General features: G+C 40.6%; 2 protein-coding genes across 2 annotated transcripts; one reads left to right on the top strand and one right to left on the bottom strand.

Annotated features, from left to right (window-relative positions):
- Positions 1–573: 573 nt before the first annotated feature.
- On the top strand, positions 574–11,257 carry LOC107047715 (serine proteinase stubble). The gene is made up of 9 exons (XM_015270517.1): positions 574–645; positions 3,500–3,589; positions 3,878–4,551; positions 5,800–6,065; positions 6,353–6,584; positions 6,965–7,524; positions 7,658–7,955; positions 8,048–8,173; positions 10,588–11,257. The coding sequence occupies exons 2-9, from the start codon at positions 3,508–3,510 to the stop codon at positions 10,744–10,746; spliced, it is 2,397 nt and encodes a 798-aa protein (XP_015126003.1). The 5' UTR covers positions 574–645; positions 3,500–3,507; the 3' UTR covers positions 10,747–11,257.
- Positions 10,964–17,717, bottom strand: LOC107047716. The gene is made up of 7 exons (XM_015270519.2): positions 17,687–17,717; positions 16,558–16,859; positions 15,484–16,426; positions 15,199–15,413; positions 13,370–13,730; positions 11,263–11,445; positions 10,964–11,177 (listed from the first exon to the last, which is right to left on the bottom strand). Exons 1-6 carry the CDS (start codon positions 17,715–17,717, stop codon positions 11,309–11,311), a joined length of 1,989 nt encoding a protein of 662 aa, XP_015126005.1. The 3' UTR covers positions 10,964–11,177; positions 11,263–11,308.
- Between the last annotated feature and the right edge of the window lie 889 nt (positions 17,718–18,606).

The raw sequence follows: 18,606 nt of genomic DNA, 5'->3' as shown, positions 1-18,606 counted from the left end.
AAATAAGTTAGTGTCGAAAGACGGTGGAACAGCTCGACTGTGACGGGGCGCCGTGTGGTGGCTTTCGTCGATGTCTGCGACCGGGGGCCCCCGCAGGCACCACTGCTGGAGGAAGGAACGGAGGCAAGGCCCGGCGTAGAGTGGTAGAAGACAACTACAGCCGGGGAATACTCGTGCGTTCTTTGGTCAGTACCTTCAGTGGCGTTATGCCGGTCGGAAAGAACGCACTTCACTCCACCAATACACCATCAACTCAACCGATGACACGAGTCAAACATTATCCTCAAGGCCCCGATCATTGACAATCAATCAAGTAACCAGACAAATTGACATCATCAATCACAATAATTTAACAACCGATAATTACACATCATGTCAGATACAATTTTCTCAGACTGGCGTGACGAGCGGTGCATATTCACCTGAGTGTTAACAAAAATCAATATCAAAATTATAAACAATTTGTGTCAATGTGTTGAAAATTAATACCACAGTGCAAATAATTACCCATTGGTAATTTAAATCCCTTTAAAAACCCATAAAATTTCGCAATTAAAATCAACAACTAAAAATTATAATTGTTATGAATTTTCCCGAAGGAATGAAAAGATTGCGCTGAAGTGGATTCCGAGACACGCATATGGGGTATGTCGTCAATTCAATAAAATTCACCGATTAAAAAAAATCAATTCCCCTCGATCCCCCACCCCTCTACGACCCCTTTAGCCCCCCTTGTACTGTTTCGAGGTGGTATCGGCGCGGCAAATATGTGTCACTTTTTACGACAGTCACTGGATTGCGGTGGCTGTTTGCGGTGGCCGTGGCCTCGAACCCCTCCTGATGAGAAAGATCCCAACCTCCTCCTACTTCTTGTTCACGTTGTGTATTCCCCCCTGCCCCCTCCACCCACCACCCCTCCTCCCCCCGCCCCGCGTTGATGCGTGTGCAAGTGAGATACGAATTCAATGTTGAGAGAGGAGAAAATAAGAGGAAAAATAAATAGACTTTAAAGCAAAAATAAAATGCGTGTGTGCACATGCCCCGCGAAAGAGACCACGACCGGCCCAGTTTTCATCCGCGTGCGTTTCCATGACGTTTTTTTTTCTTTTTTCATCTCTTCCTCCTTTATCTTACGTATAACAAACGAACACACATGACACGGTGGAAGATATGTGGCGTTTGATGATGGCCTAAGACGTCCGATGACAATTTGGGCCATCAGGCTGGAATGTTAATTTGTCAGTAATGAAATGTGTTTCAGGGAAGTGAACGAGTTTTAATAGTTCTCGAGAAATTCAAGGGCCCGATGCATCTCCCCCCCCCCCTCTCCCCCGCGCGAATTCCCCCACTGACCGGAAAAAATCCAGAGTACAATGATTTCACTCCCTTCGGGTGCCTCAAATTATTGACCTAATTCAAGGATTTCGCGGACTTCTGGTCAGGTGCAGTGTTGCGAGACACCGTAGTAGGGTAACACACACAAATAGTTCGGTGGTCTGCGAGGTGTGTTTATCGGCACCTCTATAACGCCAGCTGAAAAAAAAAACTGAAAATCCCGGGGGAAAAAAAATAGCTATACTCACGTAGAACTTCACAAACCAACTGCATTTCTCAGTGTGTATAAATGCCCGGGCACAACTGAGATCCGCACGCGCGCATAACCCTCTCGCTTTTCCCGTTATATTTCTCCAGCGAACCCAACCGCGCCCGTAAAACCTCCTCGCGGTGTGTGCTGTCCGTAATGCCGCACGTACTAAGTAGCCGACACATAAGGGATAAGGCCTCGCGGTATATTGCCCCGGAGCAAGGTGCCACACGATGTATTATCCCATTGGATCATACGGCCCATGGGGAAATGCATGGAAAATACAAATTCTCATTGGTCATTCAGCTCATGAGTATCTTGTAAGCTACCACTGGTGTGTACTCAACTCTTATCTCCTCAATTTCACTTGTCTTGTGCAAGAGCCCTCCCCCCTCATCCCACCCCACCCCCTCGTCCTCACCTCTTTTCCATTCTGTTACACCTGGGAATTTCAGTATCATTGAGAACTCGGGGGGGAGGGGGGGGGGAAACAGTTGTACGAGAGATTAAATGACTCACATATGTAGCACAAGTTGAGAAATAAAACAACGGGGATAATTGCGATACGATTATTCTCAACTTATTGAGACGTTTGTATTCTCCAACAGGACATTTACTGAAATTATCTTGGGAATTGAATCTACCAGCAATTATGCCGGTTATCTCGTTTGACAAATTGTCATCTGTGGAAATGGGATAAGGCAATTGGGTGGAATTAGTAGAGCGAATGCGGGAGGGGGACTCTCACCGGCAGGATTTATCGATCGATACCTCAATTGAATCAATCGTCGTATTTTTACACTCTACGAAGTGATTCTTATTGATGGATCCCCCCATTCCGGGGGAAATGGACTAAGTGTTCTCCTTCGAGTGGTTTTGATTGGTATTTGGTCAGGCCTGAATTCCCCATGCACCGTTAAAAATTTTTAGCCTAAATTTCCAGTAGACTTCTCGGAAATTTTTATCACATTGAAGTTCTAGTGAAATTTGAATGAGTTTCGTCATTGAAAATTCGGAATTTCGGGGAAAATAAATGAGAACTGTAAATTTTAGGTTTATTATTCCCTGAAAATTAATAGGAAACCGGAAAATTTCGATAAGCATATTCTTGAATTTTCAATTATTTGAAAATTCAGGGTAATTTGGCACTGAATATTCATATTTTCATTGAAAATTCAAATGAATTGAAGAATTCTCGTGTTCATGCTTCTCGAAATTTTGGAATTCCATTGAATTTTCAGTGAAATTTGAAATTTCATGATTTTCTTCCTTTAAATTGCATTCAGTGGCACTGCCCTAAAAACTACTAGTCAACTGTCCCTGAAATTTCATTTTCTTTTCTAACAGTGTATCTTCCCGTGTTTTTTTGATCATTCAATTTTCTCAAGTGAAAATTATGGGATTGGAAAACCACAGGTATCGCCTTCCTCGACACGTTATTTCATATTTTCCCCGCTGTTCCATTAAAAAAAAATCATTTAATTTCAGTTCCTTAATGTCGGGAGTGTTGTTTTGCACTCTGTTGTTTCAGCTGTTTTATTCACGCCCATTAAATTACGATGGACAGCCGGAGGGCACAGTTAAAGATTCAACCAATGCATACTCACTTTGGCCTTCTCACAGCAGTCTCTTAAATCTCTCGTGCCTCTCTCGCTCATACGATTTGATCGCAAAAGCCCGACTGGCCGAGTCCACAAGTCCCATACAACTCCCACCATACATCCCAACCAACACGTGACATTACGCGCACCGCCAAAGGTTGTTTATGGCACGTGGAGTACTTCACTATCGAGCGTTACCCGTTTACCAAGCTAAAAATTCCGAATATTCCCGTGTTATTTATTGTCATTAAATATTTTTGTTTCTTCAAACCACAAAATAACACTCACTGATTGATTTATCCCACCGTTTTAGGAACCAGGATGCGGTGGATCGGTTACGTGGCCACGATAATCTGGTGGTCGAGCGTCGCCAGGTCTCTGAGCACGTTGAATCGAGGTCACAGTCAGTATTATCATTAAATTTTGAAAATGATGAGGGTTAAAATGAGCAAAATAATAATTTCAATGTTCTCCCTTGTCGTTCCACAAGTGGGACCACCCAAAAAGCGCTTGAGATGCCAGTAAAAGTCCTTCAGACGGGGGAGAATACGGTGGAAATTAAAATAATTGAAGGATGAGACCGCAGTTTGACTCATGGAGTCTCCAAAGACTCCATGAATCATCCTCCGGGGGTATTTCAGTTAAATGCAGTGGGCAATAATTTCAATGTGACACGATGTATTATTTACAGGCTACAAAATAAGTCCGAAACCCTGTCGTGTACCTGGCCAAAGTATTGGTGGAAGTATACAGGGTACATGTATGTTCGTCTGGGAGTGCATCAAGTCAGAGGGCACACACGTGGGCGTATGCGTTGATACATTTATGTTTGGAAGTTGTTGTGTTCATAAGAATGACACGGTTACTTCACTTGCAACAACAACGGGTGATAATAGTACGACATTGGGGGATCAATCGTTGTCGACTGTATCGCCATTATCTATTTTATCAGTGGCATCGACGGTATCGTCAGTGACAGTGACTGTTGAGCCGTCAAGATTATCAGACACAACGTTAAATATTGGGGGAACATCGGGGCCCAGTGGATCGACTGAAGAGTCAACAGTCAGACCAGTCAGGCCTATTCATTCAGTCAGTCATACAAATAGGCCAAAGAGGCCTCATCCACCGCTGCATGATTTTCAGTCGTCACCGGCGAGACTCCCGGACGATGGAAAAAATCAGATGGTCGATGAGGACGAGGGAAATCAGCGGAGGAGACCTGGCGAGTTGTATCAAGGGGATAAACCCGAGAAAACGGGATTTTCAAATGTTCCACCACCACCACCACCACCTCCACCCATTCCGCCGGCGGGCAATCAGCATTATTCTAGTGACAAGGAGGAGGACAATGTCATCACGAATGTAAGTGGACTTGTGGAACACTAGTAAAGAGTAAATTTTTTTGCCTTGACTGGTGGAGAAAAATATGTCAATCCATCGAACATTTCAAAACAGCCAACGGATCTAGATATCGAGCAAATGAATACGGAAAAGGCTCAGTGCCGCGCGACGCATCCCAAGCATATCTCCCACATTTCCAAATTTTTCCAATTTTTTTTGTCTCCCACAGGTTGCACCCAGAAAAATAGTTTATTTGAATCAAATAGTTTCTCTATTAGAATTAAACGAACGATTTATTTAATTCAAATAGACCATTTTTCGGCGTGTGAAATGATAAATTACACTGTTAGACATTTGATGAAATTTCATAAAAAATCTGGTAGCAATTCTCATAAAAGTGACATTGAATCCAATTTAGGGGGAAAATGGTTATGAAATTTCAAGTTTTACTTAGAATTCAAGGAAATTCATGAGTTTTCAATGGAAGTATTTGAATTTTCAATGAAACATGAAGATTCGGAAACAATATGATCTAAATTTTCAAGTATTCCATTGATTTTCTGATAATTTAAACTTATAATCAATCTAATATTTTCAATCACGAGATTTCCGGAAATTTCAGTGGAAATTGAACATGATAAAAATTTCCGGGCTTTGACACGGAAAATTCCGACAAAAATTTTTATAAGTGTAAATCACATTTTGTTCATTTCCTCACAATTAAAATCACCAATCGAACGTACAGCTTCAACATTTAATCAGGAAAATTATTAACAAATGTTCGGTAGTCCGGGATCAAGTGGCAGCAGCAGATTACAAATCAAATTGACTAAAAACTTGTCTATCTCTCCGATCAAATTCTTCATCAATTGCAATGAAACACCGCAATTTTCAATTCATCCCGACTATGGGTCACGTCAAAATACATTTCAGTTCGTTATCTATCAGAATTCAATTGAAAATTAAATTCGTTATTGTATTCAATTATCCCATCCACAATAGCTGACTCATTCTCCCATTTTTCCAAACCATCATCATGAATATTACGTTGAGCCACTTACGATAATTAATTCCATTGTTATCGGTTCATCTCAATCGACGAGAAGAGAGAAAAGTAAATCATGCTCCAGTTGCATTGACTCGATCTCCCCGGTAATTTCATCGCAAATTCAATTGTCTCGATGCAGGCGAAAAATTCAATCCTCCCCCCAGAATCAATTGTCACAATTCCATATTGAATGCTCGACCGATTGCTTATGAATTTAACAGGAGACATCCGGTGATCGTCTCACCGCAGCGAGTATCAATGCAATACGCACCGAGAAGCCACCGGTACACTGGTTGGTGACCAATTCACCATCATCAAACATTTATTCAAGCCTGAAGACACCGACTTACCGGCCTGGCTCGATGTTCGGGCACTCAGCCTCCACCGAGACAAGACCCAATTTCATATCAAAGCCCCACGATCAGAAAAAACCGGGTAAACTGTGGACAACATCCAAGTCCACCTATCTCCAGACTGATCACACAAGGTGAATGTCTTTCAACTACTCGCTTACGTAAATGCAATATGGATCATTGAGATGAGGCTGTAAAAGCCAGTAATGGCTGTGTCGAAGCCATTTACAAGTTATAAAACAGCATTTTTTCCCCCACTTCAGGTGTGAATGAAAAAAAATATTTTCCCACAGTTAATTAGAGTAAAACTGGCATAAAGAGTGGAAGTAATGTATCATAGATCAGTTCAGGTGATTTAACGATGCACTGAGGTATCGAATTAATTAGTAACCAATGGAAAATCGATAAAATAAATTTTTAGTACTTCAACGGAATCCTCCCTCGGGCAAACAACTCACTGGCACGTAACGACAGAGCCTGCATTCGTCACAAAGCACAAAAATCCCAGTCACTCGTCCTCAAATCGTCCCGGCTACTCTATCATCAACTTTTGGGGCGACAATACGTGGACCCAGCCACCGAGTGACGAACGCGATACAGATGAAACTAATAAAAAGTATTCAGACAAACATCCAGGCAATGAGAATCAGCAAGTGAGTTGTCATGGTTTTTATTATTATTTTTTTTTGTCCAGTCTCTTCATTCATGTCATTTCATTGACCCTCTTGTTCCACAGTCCGACAGCCGGTGTATCGATTAAACCGTGAAAATCATGTAGTTCGCAACGCTCGATCGATCCAATACTTTCCAATTCCCAACACAAATCCAATTGACTGTTTTTTTTTTCCCACCACTGAATCCACAATAACTTTTTTTCACCCAACACGCCAACTCTATTCCCGCTCAATCAAACTCTTGCATTACCTTTTTTGCCTCATCCTCTTGTCTTCACGCGTAACACGTTACGTACTTTTTTTCCATCAAATGTAGCAGGCTAACGCTTTCTCAAAGATCCGTTTTCTCTCGTATTTAGAACAAACCAGAATATGGCAAACCTCATTATATCCCGTCGAGTCATTACATTACGACTGCGGATGTTGGATCATTGACACGACCGAAACCAACGAGAAGAAGAACACCGCAGCCCCCAAGAGTTGTAGCAACAACGATATATCCGATGAATAATCAAGAGTTACCATCGACGTCGATGACAACAGTGATGAGGACAACCCCGTCGACACCGAAGACGACAACACCAACTGTCGCCCCACCAACAGTGTCAACGACAATGTCAACAACAACGACAACGGAACAAGCGACAACCAAGAAAAATCCACTGGGCTCGGTTCCAACGGTCTCGGCAGTACCTGCTCATTCAGAAAATGGAAAGGAACGGGCCCAATGCGGTGTGCCACCATTATTTCCACGTCCTGAGACAAGAATAGTCGGTGGAAAAGCAGCGCCATTTGGCAGGTGGCCATGGCAGGTATCAGTCAGACGTACATCATTCTTTGGTTTTTCAAGCACCCACAGATGTGGTGGTGCTGTACTAAATGAGAACTGGATCGCAACTGCAGGACACTGCGTCGACGAGTGAGTAGGCATCTCTCATTACAAATAAGGAAATGAAAAGTTTAAACATCTCGAGAGAGATGAAAAATTCAATGCATTACATCTGGCAATTTTTTTTCCCTCTATTTTGTTTTCTCTACTCCTTCATTTTCAGTTTACTGACCTCGCAGATTAGGATCCGGGTTGGTGATTACGATTTCTCATCTGTACAGGAGCGCTTGCCTTACGTAGAAAGAGGTATTGCTAAGAAGGTCGTACATCCCAAATACAATTTCTTCACTTACGAATACGATCTTGCTCTTGTGAGACTTGAGAGTTCCCTTGTTTTTGCTCCTCACATATCACCAATATGTTTACCAGCGACTGATGATCTTCTTGTTGGTGAAAATGCCACTGTCACTGGGTGGGGGAGACTCAGTGAAGGAGGTACATTGCCCTCGGTACTTCAGGAAGTGAGTCGACTTCATGATTATTTCATTGTTTAGATACATATCGCAAGTATCATTTGTGGTATATTGACAATTTACCATTGATTCCTTTGCAGGTATCTGTTCCTATTGTGAGTAATGACAGATGTAAGTCAATGTTCTTGAGAGCTGGTAGACATGAATTTATACCCGATATATTTTTGTGCGCTGGGTATGAGAATGGAGGACGGGACTCGTGCCAGGTAAGGAATTGTCGAATTGAAGTATCATTCTAATCCTCTAGGAAGAAAAATTGAGTGGAGGTTTTCTGTCAATGATCTATTTTGACAAGTTATATTATATTCATATATTTTAAATATTCTGTGTCAGGCTGTGCTATATTACGCTGTACATTTCTTTAATGGGTATTGAATGTTTTATGTTAGAGAAAACCAGTGATATATATAAAAATTGTAAATGTCTCTCGTCTCTTGCTGAATATACTCGCGTGAAGTAAACGTCCTTTACGAGACACTGAGGTATATCCCTAGAAAAGACGTTTTTTTCAAGATTGTCCCCATGTTTTTCATAGATAATGTTTATAATAGTCCCTAACTATTGAAAAAAATGCTAACTAGCTGTACTACACAGTTTAGGAGATAATAAATAATTAAATCCGGGCTTTTAACATGCAAGGCATAGACTAAATGGGGGTTATGGGTCCCCCAAAGTCAATTTTTTCATCTTATGAGAAACCGGTTCTTACGATGTTCTTAAAAAACTAATCCGTGATGAATTGATAAATTACGAATACGGTGATTTTTTTGGTAAGATTTTGTACTACACAGTTTCTGCGATATTCAACTCTAAAAAATGGAAATTTCGTGAAAACATTCCTTACTTGATTCAAACAATTAATTAACAAATAATTTTTTATTTGATTCAGACAGTTATTGGTGCCTGCATCAACAACACATGAGAATAGATAAACTCAATAGCTTATGAGGATTCAATAAATTAAATTATTTGGAATTTTTTCCGGAAGTCCATAGGGACTAACTTTTGGGTCCGGTTGTATTAGGATATACATACCCTAAGTGGCTGCACAATCGGGGAATCCCCGTCGTCTTTCGATTTTTTCTTTTCACACGAAAACTTCGTGAGTGAATTCATAAAAATTTTAATTCCTACTTTATAATAAAATGTATCGAACACACTCAAATCGCGTAGAAGAATCGTCAATTTTCACTTTCAGATTTTCGATGTATAATATATTCATGATATAACGCGGAACGATAATGATGAAGGAGACTTTATTCAACTTCTGTGAAGCGCAAACAGTCGGAGATTTAAGCAATTGAAAGTAATATACCTTTCTCTGGTAAATATGGTCTATACATTATGAAATTTCTCTCTCAGTGCATGTTAAATGAAATTGCCCGGCCCGCGACGTTGCCGGAAGCTCGCTAAACGTGCCCGGGCAGCGTAGAGTGAATTAGGCACCGCTAGAGCCTAAATAACACGGCGGGGAATCCCCGCGGAGGTGACCAAGTCGCAGGGTCGCGTATAGTGACTAAACTAGGATTAATAATTCTTGAATTTCTGGTTGGAATAATACGAGGCCAAAATTGATCTTACATTTTTCTCTCTATGTTTACACTCGGGTATGAAGAACATTTTTATGCACGAGAGAGAAAAGTTGGATGAAAATTACCTCGAAAATCGTGATAAATTTTACTATACGAATGATAGTCGTGGAGGGAAACGTAATTTCGTGAAAAAATACTGGTCTTTAGTGGATATCTTACGATTTTCTAGGTAAAAAATACATTTATGGATGCAAAAATTATCCTCCTGTTTAGTCAAATTTCCCACACCGGCAGGGGAGGGTCTAGGGAAATTGTCTTCAACGGAAAATATCTTGAAGTTTTAATTTTTCTTCCGTTTTAATTTCCTTCTCACTTCAATAACGTTTTCATTTTTGTTTTTTTCTCTCCTGTTTCACTCTCCCTCTTTCTCTTTCTCTAGCTTTCTAAATGACTTGACGAATCTTTTGAATTTTATGGCGAAATGATACCAAAGGATACGAAGAGATTGAAAGGGTGATCAATAAATGACGAAGAAGAATCTAGGAAATGATTGAAATAGTATATTTCGTAACGAGTGCAAAAAAGTGTTTTTTAAAAAACATTTTTTCACGAGTTACGAACAATATTTTTCATCACAATGTGGCGGAAATTGGACTTTTAGGCACGCGGAGCGTGCCGAAAAGTTCACTTTTCGTCACAGCGTGATGAAAAAATATATTTGTCATTGGTAAAGAGCAGATGTGTCTTCCGCACGGAGAGAAATATTCAACAGAAATTACGTATCTTTTCCGTAATTCCGGAGCGAAATGCGGCTGTAAGAAATTTTACGGAACTGTCACGGAATTTTTCCAGAGCGTTCCGTAATTTTTACCTGAATCTCCTGTGAAAAATTACGATACCGTCACTTAAATTTTCTGAGTCGATTCCGTAATCAGTGAGCGACCTGTGAGTTCCGTAATTTTTACTGAACATTTCTCTCCGTGCGAGCGTATTAAATAAAGTATTAAATAAAAGGTTACTTGAATTATCCTATTTCCAATAATAATCTTACTATGATAGATTGATTCATAGATTATTCACCATTGCAGGGTGACTCTGGTGGTCCTCTCCAGGTGCGTGGTAAAGATGGTCGTTACTTTCTCGCTGGAATAATATCCTGGGGAATCGGCTGTGCCGAGGCTAATCTACCGGGTGTTTGCACGAGAATCTCAAAGTTTGTACCCTGGATACTGAAGAACGTCACCTGAGACTATTAAAATAACCACTCCAAGGAGAATCCAAGAATCAAACTCCCGTTCGGCTGTACAGACACTCATTATACATAAAACGATGAACAATAGAGAGAACAAATCATTAATGCGTATAGAAATATATTTAGCACTTAACGATCAATCGAGTGGAGATAAATAAAAACAAACAAATCACGATGATTCATAATATATTCGCGTAGTTGTTAAGAATCAATTCTTTATTTTCGTGTCTCTGAGAGTGTATTCGAATGAATGAGTTTGTTGCAGCGAATGAAAAGAAAAAACGCGAATGAACGCCAAAGCTAGTGAACAAAAGAGAAAAGGATAATTTCCGCGAATTGTGACGAAAGAATACATCTCCCTGATGAATACCACGAGGTAGCCGGTGTCTTGCCTCCTCGATTCCCCTTTTTTGTATACAAATAATTCTAGAAAACAACAAATAGCCAATATATAATAGTTTGTTGATAATTTTTCAATGGTCTTAGAATAAAAAACAAAATGTCTACATACTTTTATTCATTCACCCCCTTCTCCCGCCCCCATGCCTTCCTGGCACTCAGACGATCCTGGAGTTGAGGGGATCATCGATTCTCCCCGCGATGAGTGCCACAGAGGTCTCAGTGTCAACAATAAAAAATAGAAAGGGACGATCGACAGTGAATGGAATTGGTTCCCTGGTATGCAGATAATTCTCTGAAAAAAAGATGAATTAAATGAACGAGGGAATTAATCAATTATAACGGTAACGGCGATTCAATGAAATTGATTCAGCGCCATGCTAATGACCAAGAGGTGTCGAAATACACCTGGGAATCCTCATTAGGGACAACAGACCAATTGAATTCCAGGAGGGATTCACTCGGCTTTTGTGTCCTCGTAATGCTTCATCATTGAGACAAGGTCTTCCTACTTTTTGTATCCTGGTGGTCTATGCTGTGACTCAGTGACAGGATATCGACCGTTAAATGCCAAGAGTTTTACGACAATACTGAGAAAATTCTTTAGATCGTGGCAAATTGCGGGAAACAATGACAAGTTGCTAAATGTTTATCTCGAGTTGTTCCTCTCAATGAACAACCAAGAATTATTTTGCACAGTTCCTGTGGGGAGAGTAATGTTGAGGAACCATGACCAAAAAATCAAATGATCGTGGAGAAGAATTAATTGCCAGGTCTTCTTCATGTTATATGGGGGGAAATATGCGGGGAAATTTCCTGAATTGAGGGTAATTTATCCTGAAACTGTGAAATTTACCCGGAATTCCACTAAAAAATCACGCCCGTGAGCGTCAATAATTACTCAATGTATTGGAATTTTTCTATAATAGAGAAAAAAATTTCCAAACGCGAAAATTGCCAAAAAAGAAATTCAGATTTTGACTATTGGCCACATTTCAATGAATATCTCGAAATCTAAGGGAGATAATAAAATTTGTGTCACAATTGTTTTTTGTAGAGTGTATCGGTGGCTAGTTAAGAAGGTCATTACGAAAATTTCATTGTCTCCCTTAGATTCGGAGATATTCCTCGAAAACTCAACTGAGGGTGAAGTCAATGTAATCCTTTACCGCTTCACTATCGGACTATTTAATTCAAATTTGAACGTCTCAAACATGAATAATTGTTCTGCTCTCAACAACAACGAAATATTTTCCAGGAACGATAGTGATGGATGAGATTTTATTCGACTTCTGTGAAGCGCAAACATTCTGGGATTAAAGCAATTGAAAGTAATATACTTTTCTCAGGTAAATATGGTCTATACATTCTGATATTTTTTTTTCTCAGTGCATGTTAAATGAAATTGCCCGGCCCGCGACGTTACCGGAAGCTCGCTAAACGTGCCCGGGCAGCGCAGAGTGAATTAGGCACCGCTAGAGCCTAAATAACACGGCGGGGAATCCCCGCGGAACTGACCAACCGCAGAATCGCGTAGACTAAACTGGGATTAATAATTCTTGAATTTCTGGTTAAAATAATACGAGGCCAAAATTAATCTTACATTTTTCACTCTATGTTTACACTCGAGTATGAAGCACATTTTTATGCGCGAGAGAGAAAAGTTGGATAAAAATTACCTCGAAAATCGTGACAAATTTTACTATACGGATGGTAATCGTGGAGCGAAATGTAATGCCGTGAAAAAATACTGGTTTTTAGTGGATATCATAATTGTTCTGCTCTCAACAACAACGAAATATTTTTCAGGATAAAAATATGTTTTACAGAGAGAAGTTTACATATCTTTCGAAACTTATCAATCGATCGGGGGTGATTGATCGAGGGGCTACTCAGTCCATAATTAAGTGACACCATGATTTCGAAATGAAGTCGATTTCGAGTGATTTCAGGAGTGATTTCAGTGATTTCGGAACCAATGATTTCGGTGATTTCGAGCGTCACGAGATTTCATCGAGTTCAGACTATTTCACGCGATTTTGGAGATCATTTCGAAAATGATTTCGGGAGCTGAAATCACTTGATTTCAGTGATTTCGGAATGATTTCAGGCCAGAATGGGGCCGTGATTTCGGGAGTGAGTAGCCGTCCGTGGTTGATGTAAAAAAATGTCCTTGAATAGAGAAGTTTATTTTTATGTGTGCAAGATTTGTTTTTTACCTGGCCGTTGATAAGGACTTCTGGTGGAGGTGGTTGTGCTATCGTTTCTATCTCTCATGTAGTTTCTGATGTTTACGCCGATACTCTGCTGCACGTCCCTCGCGTAGATCCCCAGGTCTGGGCTCATGGGGGTCAAATCCGCGGCTCTCGGCTCGAACGCATCTCGAATCCCTAGTTTTTGGAGGTAAGGGGTCAGTGTGATGAAGCCTCGGAGCATGAAGGAGGGAATCGTAGCTCTGACCCACGTGGGCCTCATCGACGCCCTGATGTGCCTCAGAGTCTTCCCGTGGAGAAGCCTCACCAGAAGTCGACTGGTGACTCCTTCGGTGGGGACTAGCAGGATCACATTGTATCTTGGATCCTTGAATCACATTACTAATATCAACTGAATGGTAGTTCAGGGGTGGCTTGGTGTAGCATGGTCACTTCGCAATTCTAGTTAATGAGGGTCCCGGTGGCTTGGCGCAATGGGTAAGTTCGTTGCCTCACATGCGAAAGGTTCCGAGTTCAAATCCCGGCCGGGTAGAATGGTGCGATCTAACCATTTAAAGTCTTGGTCATCACCGCAGTATACCCTAACCGGGTCGAAGCGATGTAGGATTAGAACTAGAATTAGGGTCAATCATTGATTAGGCTACGTTGTAATCAAAATGCCAACAATTTTTGAAATTGAAGATTAAAGTATCATTTACAGTTTCGGCGGAAGCACTCCATAATTTTCGTGTTTTTCAATTACCAAATCCGTCAATCAAATTTTCATAAAAGTTAATTTATTAATTTCTGGTAATTCACATCTCAAACATTGTCATGTTCTGACGAATAAAAAAAATAGAGAAACTCAGCGAATTCGATAAGAAATTCTATTGGGACATTCCGCAGCTTATCTGCGTGTTTTTTCTTCAACAGAAATGTTCGATAGAACAACTAATTCTACTGAGATATCCTCTATAGAAATTTTACGGATTCAATTTTCTAATTTTTTTTTGTTTGGTTTTCTCAATGAAAATAGAATTCATGTTGGAATTTCTATAGAAAATGTCTCAAAAGAAAAAGTTGAGTAGAAAGATGAAATTTTACGGGGTTTCTTCGAAATAATAGTTTCTATCGGAATTTTTGAAATAAAAAAAATGTTTACCGAAGCGGCCGAATTCGTCAACACAATCGGCCAAAAGAGTTTTCAATCGAATTCGCTACATTTTTCCCTGGTTAAAATATTGCAATATTAACACTCCGTTGGTCCCGCTATGAGCGCCGTGCCGCACGCCATATCTATAAATTATAATTACTGTTAAATTACCAAGTTGTCAATTAGCTGATATCACTTTTAAATTTTAATTATTGAAGTAATCATCAATTTAAATAGTCGAATTTTGAATTATTCATTAATCAGTAACTGAGTTAGGAAGATTGACGACTATTTGGATAATCGGAAATCCCTTATAAGAAATTTCGTATTATCTGGTTAATAGAAAATTTATAAATTTATATTTTTTAATATTTAATTCGTCATCAAACACTTCAAACACTTTTGTAGACATTCTTCAGACCCTAAAAAACATTTAAATAAAATGAAAATTTGTCTGAACTTCAAAAATGAATTCAGACGTTTGGACACCTGTTCGTATGAAATTCAGACACATTATCATTTTATTCAGACGTTTTTTACTGCCTGAAAAATGTCTACAAAAGGTCTGTGAAATTCAGACATTCATTTTTGCTGCGCGCTGATATCATTTTCCACCCAAACCAACCCTCGATTGTTCACCAGAATACACTCATGACCATACCACCTCCCAATTACGTGGGAACAGAAGTAAGATAACACCAACATCGAGTGGAAATTCAACACCGAATGCCCGGAGAGAGGGAATGTAGGCGAAGGGCAGAGCAGCTGTATAAGTGGCAGTGGATATTGTCGACGGATCACACCCGTTGACGAGAAACTGCAGATCCGTCATATCCTCGTTAATAATCGAGTCGTCCAACGTTCCCGAGGGATTGTACCCGAGCCATCCGTTCGCGTCGTCAATCCAAATGCCGTCTCCTTCAACAAAATAAACCCTTGACACAGCCGAAACATTGAACCCAATAACACAAGCACGACATTAAATCACCTGGATAATTCGTAAACCTCTGATGTCCAATGCTCCTCTTCCTAATTCTATTCTCATCATTAGTGACCATTCCCATCGACTGATTCATCCCCTCATTCCCATCAACAAGCGCGAAGGCTTCTGTCACAATTTCAACGGTTGAATTACCTGAACTCCCCTCAGTGTCATTGATCGTCGAATTACCCGTGCTATTCAAATTACTGGTACTCGTTCCGCCAACAGATCGTGCATTACCAGCATCAGAATTATTTCCAGCTGAATTATTCATGCCCTGTCCACTCGCTACTGTGACGACAGTTGTTGTTGTGTCCGTCACGTTTACGACTATTTGAGAGTTATTCATCCCAGAATCATTGCCCAATGCACCTGAAGGAGTCGAACCCACAGGAACAGTGCTGGCAGGGGTCACAGTAGCAGCATTAACAGCCCCAGTACTATTCGTCGTAGAATCACTGCTACTTTCCATATTTACAGCAGTTGAAGCCGTGGATGCTGTCGTCAGGGACCCCGCGGTCCCATTGACAGAGGAGATGGCAGCGATCATCGCGTTTACGGTACCATCAGACATCCCGGAAGCAGTTCCAGGACTTGTTGTGATCGATTCCGCCATGGGATTGGTGGTCAAGTCCACGGAAGCGGTCGCATTAGACGTCACCGCGGGCATCGGCGCTGTCACCATCATCTGAGATGACGTCGAAGCCGTCGAGTCTGTTACTCCTGCCATCAGCATCGGTCCAGGGGTTGTACTTCCGTCATCGCTCATCTGCCCCGCAACTGCTGCCGTCGTCATAACAGTAGTGACATTCCCAGTCTCAGTCGTATTATTCTGATCACCCACGTCAAAACCGTAAAACCTCAGGGTGTCCTCGTACTCCGGTCTTAATACGATATCGTCGCGATTCAGAGTGAGGCCACCGAGAAAGGCGTCGGCGTTTAGGTAGCTCTTAAAAGTGAAAGCGAATGAGTAATAAAATGAAATTGTTCACTGCTTTGAGATGGAGAATAAAAAGAAGAGTAAAGGAAAGGCGTTTGTTTGAGTTTTTCAAAGCACTTGGAGGAAATGAACTCGCTTACTCGCAGCCTACGGTGAATGTCACGGAGTCCAATCTCGGTGACACGACGGTCCCGGGGCAGTGCTAATACTTGGGCTATTTGTCTCGATGTGCGACCCGCTGAACCCTCGTACAAGGCCGTCAGGACGAACGCCAGTCCCGTTGGGGAGAAGGCAATGTTACCCGGTTGCTCCATGTAGCAATCCAGGAGGCTAACACCTAGGTCGTTTATAACGTCTGTCATGACGGCTACCGGGGGACCCGGGGGCCTCGGGGGTGGACCCAGGGAGGGTCTCCAGGGCATCCCGTTTCCCACATTTGGAACTGTGGAAAATTTTTTAGTTCGGAGATTATGGCGGGACGAGGGAGGCTTTTACAAGTTGAATCCGTCCATACAATTTCAAATCACTGATGGATATCCTTTAAGACAACGAATAGTAACACGCACGCAAAAATTTCACGGAAAAATTTCGGAAATCTTGACTTTCTCGGCAACTCGTTCTATTGAGATATTTTTCGGGGGAATTCCGCTACATTAATTTTCCAAGGTTTTTCCCCTCTATCTTTCTCATCTTTTTATTCTTTAATCAAATCAACAACTTGGAACATTTGAGTCAAAGAAATTTGATTGGCTCTATCCTTAGGTGGTGAATTTGAGTTCATTTTAAAATCGAATTCTTCAGGAATTTTCTTATCAATTTTTTTTCTTTAAAAAAGGAGAGAAAAATTTGAAATTTCGTGAGCTATTTTTCATGCTATACGAATGTGGTCTGCATAACAAAATTGCTATAAAATATCAACATTTTATTGGAGTAAAAGGGACTGCACGTTTGGGAAGAAAAATTGCTCAAGATATAATCGAATTTCAATTGTTGGCGTAAAGTGCCCGCCATAATATTCTCAGCAGACCTTTTCCATCCTCCAAGGCACTGGATTATCGGACACTTTTTGTCGACAAATACTCCATAATCTTCAAAAACTCAAATATATTTCGCCATAAACAGATCTGTTGATTGAATCTTGAATCATGTGTTGATTTCAATGAGCAAAATTGAAATTTCTCAAATGGAAAGGGCTATCGGAACCGAACCGATTTAGCTTTCTTCTGGTGAACTCACAATTGGTAACTGATTAATTATTTATAAACTCACGTAACAGAGTAATCGCAAACCACACGTTCATTATATTCGATCTTCCAATGTAATCGCAGAACGGGGCGTCACGGAATCCAATGGTTAACTCTCGTCGAATATAACAGAGACTAAAGGACTTTTCATTCATTAGGAAGTTGAAAATGAAGGCGATGGAGTAGAAGAGGTGCAAAGGGGGAGGTGACAGATCGAACGAGGGTGGGAGAATGGTGCAGTAGACGCTTGAGTTACCTGAGAAGTTAATGCTTCAATGTTATGTAATATTTCGTTTGGCTTTTACCCGGGACTGTTCAATTCGCACGCGCTGTTTGTTTGGCTCGCGAATTACAGCAATCTGACGCATTAGCTCGAAGATTTAAATACGATGTGCTTCGAGGTAGGCTTTAACCATTGTTACGTCCTAGTCATAATTCTGCAGAGATCTATGTTTATTTATATTTCCTTGAACAAATGGTAGGTGACTGCACTGAGAGAAAAGAAGATTTTCTAGGAGCAAAAAACATGACAGAAAAAGTGACTCCCATGTAACTTATATCGAACTTATAATAGTAATACCGTATCATATCTTTGAGTGGCGTCGTCGGACATAGAAGACTTCTCAAAGGTAATAAAAAATACTGGTGGCTGATCGATAACGACAAACACATGGGAGAATTGTAAATCCGCGAAGATATATTCAAACAATTGAACAACAAGAAAAATAGATTTCAAACTCGATACAGCAGAAATAATTTTCGTCCTCCTTAAATCTTCGAAACTTTTAACTTTCAATTTTTAATTCTCCATTTCAAATGGAAAATGTAAGATCCTGCACTAAGTACTAATTAGGGAAAAAAGAAGTATTAATAATAAGAATTACAAATTACAATTGATCACCAGTCATACAGACACCACACATAGCCGCAGTGACAAGAAAAATT

The sequence above is a fragment of the Diachasma alloeum genome, unplaced genomic scaffold (assembly GCF_001412515.2).
Source record: "Diachasma alloeum isolate Michigan unplaced genomic scaffold, Dall2.0 Dall_scaffold_78908, whole genome shotgun sequence".
In the NCBI taxonomy this organism is placed as follows: Eukaryota; Metazoa; Arthropoda; class Insecta; order Hymenoptera; family Braconidae; genus Diachasma; species Diachasma alloeum.
Note: the sequence above shows the minus strand (reverse complement) of the source record. Positions and strands in the feature narration are given on the sequence as shown.

Coding starts and splice junctions, on each gene's coding strand:
- LOC107047715 (XM_015270517.1), top strand. CDS start 3,508: ATGCGGTGGATCGGTTACGTGGCCACGATAATCTGGTGGTCGAGCGTC. Junction 3,590..3,877: donor CACGTTGAATCGAGGTCACA/GTCAGTATTATC, acceptor TATTATTTACAG/GCTACAAAATAAGTCCGAAA. Junction 7,525..7,657: donor GCAGGACACTGCGTCGACGA/GTGAGTAGGCAT, acceptor CTTCATTTTCAG/TTTACTGACCTCGCAGATTA.
- LOC107047716 (XM_015270519.2), bottom strand. CDS start 17,717: ATGAACGTGTGGTTTGCGATTACTCTGTTAC. Junction 16,427..16,557: donor ACATTCACCGTAGGCTGCGA/GTAAGCGAGTTC, acceptor TTCACTTTTAAG/AGCTACCTAAACGCCGACGC. Junction 13,731..15,198: donor GTGTTGAATTTCCACTCGAT/GTTGGTGTTATC, acceptor ATGTGATTCAAG/GATCCAAGATACAATGTGAT.